This window comes from Clinocottus analis, unplaced genomic scaffold, assembly GCF_023055335.1.
Source record: "Clinocottus analis isolate CAN_PGR_092001 unplaced genomic scaffold, fCliAna1.0.p SCAF_9, whole genome shotgun sequence".
NCBI classification, from domain to species: domain Eukaryota; kingdom Metazoa; phylum Chordata; class Actinopteri; order Perciformes; family Cottidae; genus Clinocottus; species Clinocottus analis.
Genome location: NW_027176251.1, coordinates 502,985 through 513,043, shown reverse-complemented (window position 1 = coordinate 513,043; position 10,059 = coordinate 502,985). Strand labels below are relative to the sequence as shown.

General features: G+C 41.4%; 1 protein-coding gene across 2 annotated transcripts; it reads left to right on the top strand.

Annotated features, from left to right (window-relative positions):
- Window positions 1-2,198: 2,198 nt before the first annotated feature.
- nrsn1 (neurensin 1) lies at window positions 2,199-9,313 on the top strand. Of its 2 annotated transcripts, none has more exons than XM_068570786.1 (6): window positions 2,199-2,290; window positions 5,126-5,241; window positions 5,356-5,448; window positions 5,540-5,658; window positions 6,354-6,541; window positions 6,624-9,313. In XM_068570786.1, exons 2-6 carry the CDS (start codon window positions 5,143-5,145, stop codon window positions 6,725-6,727), a joined length of 603 nt encoding a protein of 200 aa, XP_068426887.1. In that variant the 5' UTR covers window positions 2,199-2,290; window positions 5,126-5,142; the 3' UTR covers window positions 6,728-9,313. The 2 variants fall into 2 exon arrangements, with proteins under 2 accessions (XP_068426887.1, XP_068426888.1); XM_068570787.1 differs by lacking the exon at window positions 2,199-2,290 and adding an exon at window positions 2,580-2,975 and having other exon boundaries at window positions 5,130-5,241.
- The last annotated feature ends 746 nt before the right edge of the window (window positions 9,314-10,059 follow it).

Below are 10,059 nucleotides of genomic sequence, written 5' to 3'. Positions count from 1 at the left end.
TGATAAAATAGAATAAAAAAGAGAATACATCCACAAATACATCTACAAAGTAAAAGTATGTGTTACAGTGATGTTAAATGTGTGAACAATGTTGTTTTTTTCTCTTCAAGACCTTTATTAAAAACCTTAAAATTGTTCTGTTGGGACTCCAACAGAGAAGACGGACTGACCAAATGAGGTTGTGCGCTTAGCAACCCGTGTGTTAATTGTGCCGGTGTGCTGGTGTCTTCTAATTAATAAATGATGTCATGATGATGGCCGCTGCGCCCGTCTTTAATCTCCCGCTGCTGCCTCTATAGTTCAGCTCACGTTCCCTCACAGAGACGTGCTGTTCCTCCACCGCTGCCCATGAGCAGTGCGTCTGCAGAACATCTGGACTCCCGTCATCCGCCAACTCTTTCTCAGTCAGTCAGGTTGTTTTTCTTCTTCAATGTGTCGCCTCAGCGGTCCGGCCTTTATTCTCGGTCAGTGATTTTCACGCAGTGTGTGCCGTGAGAGGTCGTCAGGTGTGCCGTGGGGAAAATGTCCAATTTAATTTAATTGGTCCCAAAAAAATATGATTTCGTCGCTGCAAATCATTTTCCATTGTTGAGCGTCTGAGCCGGCAATATCGCGGCTGGCATATGAAATACTCTTCCATGCCAGTAGGAAGCGCAATTATTGCCGACCATAAGTGTTGTGTTATGCTACAATGTAACAGTTTGCAATGTTTTTGGTTTTTGGTGTGGGATTTTTTATTGGAGAAAATGTGCCACGGCTCAAAAAAGATTGAAAAACACTTTTCTAGATTACAGCACCGGCTGTGTTAGCACCCTGAATATTGTTTTCCTGAGAAGATGACTGAAATTATACATTTTATTGTGTGCAATTGCTGCTATAATCCTGTAATTTCCCCACTGCCGGACTAATAAAGGATTATCTTAACTTATTTCTTGCATTTTTAAAATATATATTTTGTTTTTCCTAAACGGGCAAGGAACCATATATGGTAATTTGGTGGATGATAATTTTTTACCTAAAATATATATATTTTTTTAAACGTCACAACAGTGAAGGAGTATTATTATGTCCTCCAATGGCGCTCTAGGGTTGACATTTTGAATTTCAAAGTATTTCAATAAGTGACCTCTAGAGGGTGAACCAATAAACACTAACTTTTCCAGAGCCTGTAATGCCTCCTGAGTCTAGATTGTGAGATCTGTAATCTCGTGTTGCTAATACAATCTCAGCCTGTGTCCATTAATACATGCTGCAGAGGAAGTAGGATTCACTCATTTTAAGCTGCCAGAGATCTTTCCTTTGGGCTAGCGCTACTTATATTTGTTCCACAATGTGTTTCCATCCATTATCGTCCACTTAGTCCGGTTCGTCCAATCCAAACCACCCCGCTGAACACTTGTGTGCAAAGTCACCAACATAATCAAAGGCTCCTTCTATGAACCCAATGTTTGTCGTCCACTTTAAGCGTTAACTTCTGAGAAAATGGCGTTCCTCCTGAAGGGCACGCGTTGGACAAAACCTCCAACAGCAGACTCCTTTTCCGGTGATTTATGAACAGGAGTTGTGTACTTGAGTCGTGATGCGGTTCATCCCTTTAGGTCACGGTCCTCCAGAGGAGCGCTGAGATGGTGACTAATACTTCCTTCAACGCTTCATGTCATCGACAGGCGCTAAAAATAGACGGCGCTGTATGTGACTGGAATTGTGAGAAATGGTGTGAGTTTACATTATTGTGTAGCTGCTGTGGATTTTTGATGCACGACTTCTTTCCTCCAACCCGGAGGTTGGAGGAAACGCATATTTTGAGCTGATATGTGTCATGTTGTGTCTATAAGTTCCAACATGTATACAAGTGCACTTCAATGCATATTTGACTGCTAATTACTGTACTATGATAGAGACCAATACATTCTGTAGGCCTTTGACTTTCAACTGACATTGTTATTCAACAACTTGTGCTCCTGCCCTCTGTGCCTGTCATCCATCCATCCATATGTATTCATTCATCTCGGCATGAAGGTTGAATCTTGAATGAGTGTCTTTGCTGTGTTCAGCTGTCCCTCCCTCCCGCCTGGTTATTTATATTCGCCCGTTGAATCATGTATTGCCATGGATGTGACGCATGCGCACAGGGCGGCGTGAAAATCTGAATCATCGACGGAGCGAGAGAGAGAGAGAGAGAGAGAGAGAGAGAGAGAGAGAGAGAGAGAGAGAGAGAGGTGACTGTAGAGTGATGGACCCGGCTGAGGGAACGGCAGCGAGTGATCACTCCCCGAGCTGTTAATGACAGGTAAATGACGATTTCACTGATTTTTGTGTGTGTTTGTGTTATAAATATTCCCGAGACGCTCAGATGGATTGATGCTTTTGTAAATATATCGGGTTATTTATATCTCCTGCACAGACTCGGCGTCAACCCCCTTGCATCGTCTAGACTTCACAGCACATCTGGAAGTCGCGTTTATGATGGGAGCAACGTCGAGAGAAATGTTGCTTTAAAGTTCGCTTTGCATATTTCTATTTGCATATTTCTCAAAGGGTTTTTGGGGCGTTGCTATATCCTACTCAGATGGAATAAAAGTTAAACACGCCTGCACCTGCAGATGTCCTCTTTGGAGGTTATACATCTGTTTCCAGGTGGCAAAACGTCAGAAGCGACCGATGAAGTGTTGGATGCACATTTCTCCTCCTTTTCGGAGTTTAATTGAAACGTTGTGTCTATTTTCGTCTCATGGGAGGAAGAGGAGGAGGAGGGATGAGGATGAGGTCTGTATTTCAGACTGGCGTCACGTATGACGTCTGTGTGTTTTCCTGCTGGGCTGGATGGTGATAACATGGCGCTCATCTTGTAGTCAGCTCGAGAGGACAACGTTTCGAGAGGACAATGTGTACACCTGCGAGGTGTGACGACACCGTGTAGTGATGTAGTCGGCTCCTATTTTCCAAAGGCTCTAGTTTTATGGAGGTCAAGGTAGGTCGAGAGGTGTATTTAGATTGTATGTTGTGGATGAAAAATACATCCAAATACGAGAGGATGGACCAGGATGTCTTCACGGAGACACACTGTGCACCTGCGAGCTGTTTGCGCATCTGCTTTTAGGACTGGGACATCTTTGTTTGTCGTGTTGTGTTTATTTATTCATTTTTGATACGTTACATTGCAGTCATGTCATTAAGTTGATGCAATAACCTCACATGTAAGTCAGTTTGGACCATTTTCATTGGCTGTTTGTGTGTTTTTCTATGCTTGGATGCTCTCCTGAAGCACATTGAGGTCAAGGGCACTGATTCAATCTACACACACACAAGAGTGTGAGGCAAATTATGATATATGATAATGAAAAATTAGCCTGACTTCCTTGTTAAATGTTGAACGTAAGGCTCAATGGAGTGACATGGAACAAGCTGTTCCTCATCAACAATCTCTCATTTGTTATTTTTACATTATTTTCGGCTTGATGATGAATATTTAAACTCCTTGAATATGCATATAGGGGGTGAGAGAGAGAAGGAGAGAGAGTTTGTGCAGCGCCAGATGCCTACGACAGGTACAAATTAAGCAGTAATAAGATTAACACGAGGAACACTGTGTCTCATCTTAATGCAGCAACGCACTCATCACACTCATAGTTCGCCAGCTGATATCTCATATCCTCATGCGGTGTGAACTCATGTTTGGCAATTTATGGAAGTGAGACACTCTCAACCTCACATGTTCATCTTACATCTATTCGTATAGATGCCACAAAAAAGTCTGTTGTATAGAATTGCAACACATTTGCTGTTTCTTGCCAACATTTAACCCCCACCCAAAAAATGTTTACGCTTCATAATAACTCACAAAAACAGATTAAATCTGTTTTCTATTTGACATTTGACCAATCTAAAGAAATAAGTGAATCCTAAGTCAAGGGTATCAGGATACAGGTCAAAGTTTTTGACAGCAATTTGTGATTTGGGGCGAGAAAAAGACTTTTGACGCATGTGAATGTGTAATGTCAGAGGTGAGCCAAATTAATGAAGACACTAGTGATGTCTGTTATGTTATTCATGACTATAAACGCCTCGCACACAAGCTGTGTAATCACATTAATTGTAAAACACAAGGTCAGAGGTCAAAGATGCTCTTTTGTGCTCTCGTGTTATTACACAGCTCGCTTCAGGAAATAGCACAAATGCTGTTTCGTGGTGGAAATCATCAGCAGATGAAAGCCCACATTTATTCTCCACGCTACTGAAGTCAACAACATTCATGTGTTTCCATCAGAGGTGTGAAACCACGGCTATTTTATTTATTTCAAAATAAACCAGAAAGCCCGTCATGGTGGAGATTTTAGGGCCAGCGAACAGAAACTTGAAACACAGTTGAAGTGAGTTTGTTCAGAGGCTCTGAGCAGAGGAACGCCTCCAGATCCCAAATGGTTAGCGAGGGAATTGCATTTGTGTTCAAAACACGATTTCCTACATCATCTCTCTCTGTCTCTTCCCGCCTGTCATGTGTGGGATGCAACAGAAAAGGTTACCAGGTAAAATATGTAACATATTGAAAAACAGAGGGGTAGATTCCCTGACGTATCTTAAAGTAAAACAATTAAATTATTCAAAAACATGTGAGTTTGGTGCAAGTAACTTTCAACTGTGCATAACTGATCCATTCATAGTGTTATCTTTCCAGAACCTGATATTATAAGCCTTGTAAGAAAAGGAAAATCATGATAAATGTTGACACTGTGTGTTTTTTCATCATCTGTGAAACCTTGTAAACTACAACACATTAAATACATCGCACAAAAAAAGGGCTTCGGTGTTAAATCACAGTATGAAAAGAGAAGATTAATTCTGTCTGCGTGTCAGCCCTCTCCGCTTTCAGCCGACAGCATATTGAATCTAGAAAAGAAGGACTGATGCAACATTTCATGGCTTATTTCATAACAGCAGACAAGGAGGACGCATCATTAATCTCAATGAGCCGAGGCGCCCCGCGCTCTGAGAACGTTACATAACTCTCCGGCTCTTGAGGGTACATGTTATTGTTTATGAATGTATTAATGCAGTGCATCAGGGTGTGCTCTTACAGCGAGGGGTGCAATCATGCATGTGTGTGTGTGTGTGTGTCCTCGAGCAGGTAGGCCGGTGTGAAGGATGACTTCTTGCCCAGAGATCTGTGGGTCCGAGTATGGTGAACAAGCTCAAGCCAACGGGAACTGCCAGCAGTATGGAGTCCGCTCCTACCTACACCAGGTATGTATCTCTCTCTCTCACACACACACACACACACACACACACACACACGCATTCATCTTTAGATTCCATGTCTATAAAGCGGCGCATACATCTCTCTGATCTCCTCTCCAGTTTTACGAGGAGTGCACCGCTTCTATCTGGGAACGCGATGAAGATTTTCAGATTCAGAGATCGCCTAGCCGGTGGAGCTCTTTACTCTGGAAGGTGAGGGTGACCTTGAATCCTCGTCTTACCTGACGCTATTTGGGTTCGACGTCGTGTAATCCTCCTCCTCCTCCCTCGATCCCTCCAACAGGTCTGTCTCGCGTTCGGATCCCTGATATTGTTCGCGGGCCTCATCGTTGTCTTGGTGGGTTACGGCACCCCGGCCAGGATCGAAGCGTTTGGCGAAGACGACCTGCTTTTTGTTGACAGGTACCGTACAGGAACAATACAGAGAGCACGACTCGACTGCTTTGTATATTTACAGGGTTCTCACAGTCATGGAAAACCTGGAAAAGTCATGGAATTTTAAAAATGGTTATTTTCAGGCCTGGAAAAAGTCCCTTAAAAAAAAAGGCATGTAAAAGTGTTATATTCATGTGTTCATGTTGTTTATTTACGCTGAGTTTGAAATAATTAATATGCTTTTAAAAGAAAGAGGCTCAACATATACGCATACATGTTTATTCTTTTAATCAAACTATTGTGTCTTATTCATTTGTGTCATTTAAGGTTTGTATGCTTTGAATCCGCATCATTTGTTTAAATACAACATTTTATCACTTTTTTTATGTATACACCCAGATTTCACTACATATTTGGTCGTCGAAATTTGGTTTAAAGTCGTGGAAAAGTTATGGAAATCCATTGCTACAGTTTCTATATGTGCAGCATTTTTACATTATGATCATAAGCGAGAGTTCCTTTTGTTACTGGAATGCACAAACAGTACATTATATACAGCACACGAGTCTAGTCTCGCCTCGTGACATTTGAAAATAGCCGTAAAATGAAGGTGGCTTTTTGGGTGCAGACTCTAGACTTCTTCCTTGGAGGTCACAGTCAAAGTTAAAGTTTTTACCCTTTTAAATAACGCTTTAAACCAAGTCTCTTTTTTCCCCGAACAGCCACGCCGTCAGTTTCAACCGCGCATTGGACGTCTGCAAGCTGACCGGTGCCGTGTTGTTCTGCGTGGGCGGCACCGCCATGGCCGTGGGTCTCCTGCTGTCCGCCTTCGCCAAAAGCTACTCCAAAGAAGAACTGTACCTGCAGCAGAAGTTCAAGGAGCGGTTGGGGGATCTGCACGCAACAGTTGGTAAGGTTACAAACTCTTCCGCTGTACCCAAAAGGGCTTTTTTGTGTGAACATTCCACATAACAGAACTGCCTTGCTCACAGGTACCCCCGTCATGAAAGCACCGACTCCCGGGGAGGGAAAGGTGCCAGTCACACTTTCCAAAGTCCAGAACATACAGCCGGTGACCGCGAAGTCGGAGACCTGACAGAAGACCTACGTGAAGGCGTGAAGTGAAGAAGTGTGTGTGATGATGGATTAGTGTGCAGAGTACGAACATGAGTGTATGTGTGTGTGGGTGTGGTGATTTAAGTGTGCATTTTCTCTTTCGAAAAGGTCAGCTTACATGAGTCATACAGTGTTAGTTCATCATCTTTATTGGCGGTGTTTGACATTAAAGCTTGATTTGGGGGTCATCTAGGAGCAGATTTCATTAACATAGCTGAGAAAAAGTGTGTTTTGAAAACCATGAGCTCTCGTGCAGGACTTGAGGCCGACCCAGAAAAAAAACAAACACGGAAACGCAGCAGCCGAACGGCGACATCGTAGCTTCGTAGACTCCCATCCTGTTAAAAGGAGGATGCTGTTTCCTGCTGGAGGGCGGAGAGCAGCAGATGCAGCGTGTTGTTGGAAGTTATTGGTGATTGCCAGAAAATGATCACAAGCAGCACTGAACACAACAACCGTTATCTCATTATGTCTAAAAGGATATCAGCAGAGGATGTTATCTTCTGAGTGGAGAACACTGTGTGTGTGTACCGTGTGTACATGTGTGTGCAGCGTAGCTTCATTACACCACTCAGTGAGAGCTGTTGATCACAAACGCACAATAGGAGTGCACGCGGATGCTTCTTTTAATTGCGCTTACATGCAACAACAAGCCGGGAGACGTCTTAGGCTGCTAGAAGGTCTCACATCCTCAGTCCAGATTGGAGACACTCATCGGGACAGACCTTCAGGGGAGATTTAACGCGGGCATTTCTTCTGTCTTGTTAGCCGTCTGACCTTGTCTCCTTCAGCTAGGCTCTTTAAACACGATCGACAGATGAGAGCAGACACGCTGACGAAAAAAAAAGGCAGACTGAATCGGACGTAACATGCAGAACAACATAGTCTGTCACTTGGTGACAAAATCATAATCAAGCGAATTACTTTTATTCTCAATACAAATAAATGAGACATTCGTCATGTCTTTTATCGTTAATTCTTATGTTTTGCTGCTTTACGAAACGCTTCATCACCCAATGCCCTTCCTTTCCAAGCCCAAGCATGCGAACACACCATCTAGGCGTGCACATTTCTGCACTTAGCAATTAAAAAAGAACGGAAAAAGCATGTGCAGGTGCTGCGCGTTGAAGTGAAGACAGAGTTATGTTACACAACGTGGGGGATGGAGAGAGCACTCGGCTCTCTGGAGAGATCACAACAGCTACATCCAGTTTGACGGCTCTCTGTCTGGGTCCACAGATGCTCTCAAACACACTAACCGCCTTCATGTGCTAACAAACGAAAACTTGAAACTACATTATACAGGAAGCTGAACAAGCTTACAGTGTGTGTGTGTGTGTGTGTGTGTGTGTGTGTGTGTGTGTGTATCATCCGAGCTGTCTTTCAACTGGTTGCCTATTTACGTGCATAAGAAACACACGTTACATTTAGCTGGTTTTCAGTTTGTATCTTTTTTTTAATTTTTTATTGGCACTGTAACTTTAACTTACAAGCACAATGAGCTGGTAATAGTCATATTTTGCTGCTTTTCAAAAACTATATGTCTTTATATGTATTTTAATATCTATTTTTTAAATATTGTGACCCTGCCACTTTAAATTGTTTTGTTTGTTGTTGCTTCTTACTGTAAAATAATGATTTTGTTTTCTCCTGTATTCGGTTAGAACAATGTTTTTGTGGTAGTCCCAGTCCAAGTGCCATCAAGCTACTCGCCTCCTACTGTGCGTCAGTGCTTCAGGTCTTTTCAAACAAATCATCCTCTTTTAAATCCACGCCTCGATACATACTTATTTACTTATTCTATAAACACATATTACATAAGCTAATATGAGCTTTTGCTATGTTGGCAACCGTATGTTCATGTAAATTGACCTTTTAATATCTCACAAACTCCACTCTATTTTGTTGAGTCAACACATTTGGTCTCAGACACAACACACACAGGTAGCTTTAACTAGAAAGAACATTATAATTATAATTATAATAATAATAATAATAATAATAATAATCAAGACATGTTTAAGGAATTTACACAACCACCATCAGCCAAGCTGCAAAGTTACGGTACACGAAAAACTGTTAAACAAATAAAATTTACACAACCATCAGTCAGTTAAGCTGCAAAGTTACGGTACACGAAAAACTGTCAAACAAATAAAATGTACACAACCACCAGTCAGTTAAGCTGCAAAGTTACGGTACACGAAAAACTGTTAAACAAATTGGTTCTCAAGAAACCCTTCCAGTGTTGTCGGAGCGTTATTAAGTAATCAAGAAATGTGCTGACTTGTAGTTTCATGCCGTGAATTGTAAGATTTTATTTTTTATCTTTATCTTTACATTGACCAAAGTTGAATTTTACATTACAATCCAGTCTGCTCCTAATCGGACCTTTTCCCAGTTTAAATGTCTCCTGATGTACAAGTAGATTCTCCCAGTAAATAAAACATGTATACTGTACCTATTGGAGGTTGGATTGAATAAAGAACAAATATATATCAATGTCTATATACAGTATGTCTATTTTTCAAAGAACACAATAAAAATTGAAATATCTGCAGCTCAAAACGTGTGAATATTGTATTTATATACTTTTAATTAAAGCTTACTCACAAATATATTGTCAGGATTTTCATGAATCATAATTTTTTATACATAACAACACTTAGAAAATACAGTGCTATAGTTCTAGGATTGGCAGGCTGTGGATTTTCTACCTGTGCCTTCAGTGATCAGCGCATGGCTTCAGTCTGAGTTCTAGCTGTTAGCTTTTTCTTCTTTTCGAGTTTTAAGGCAGATTGCATCCAACAAAAGGTTCATTACCGCCACCTACTGCCACTGTATTGTACAGGTTTAAGCGAGTCTGTTTGTGTGGTTAAGATAAAGTGTGTCCCTTCAAGCAGTGCGGTGGAATTACTTGTCACTCCTATTCACAAGGATGAGATGTTTAAAATAATGAGATCCAACAACATTTAAGCTTCTGGGTATTAGTAGGAAAGAACAAGTCTGCAGGATGACGAACATCACAGCAGAGAAGAACAAATGCACTTTGGTTTTGGGCTCAGTTATATCCCATGAAAAGGTGACTTCATTGTATCAATAGGGAGGTTACGAGTTTCCGGGTCTTCAATAAGGGAATACCCTAAATTATTCAAATTTTTCAGGAAGTTTGACAATAATCGAGGAGTTTCACAAAATAGGTTCCTCAAAAAGGTTTTTGCCAGCATAAGCACAACATGATTACATTGAATTTGATATGTTATTCAAACAACAATTATAAGTGTATTTTTTTCCCATTACTATAGTTCATGT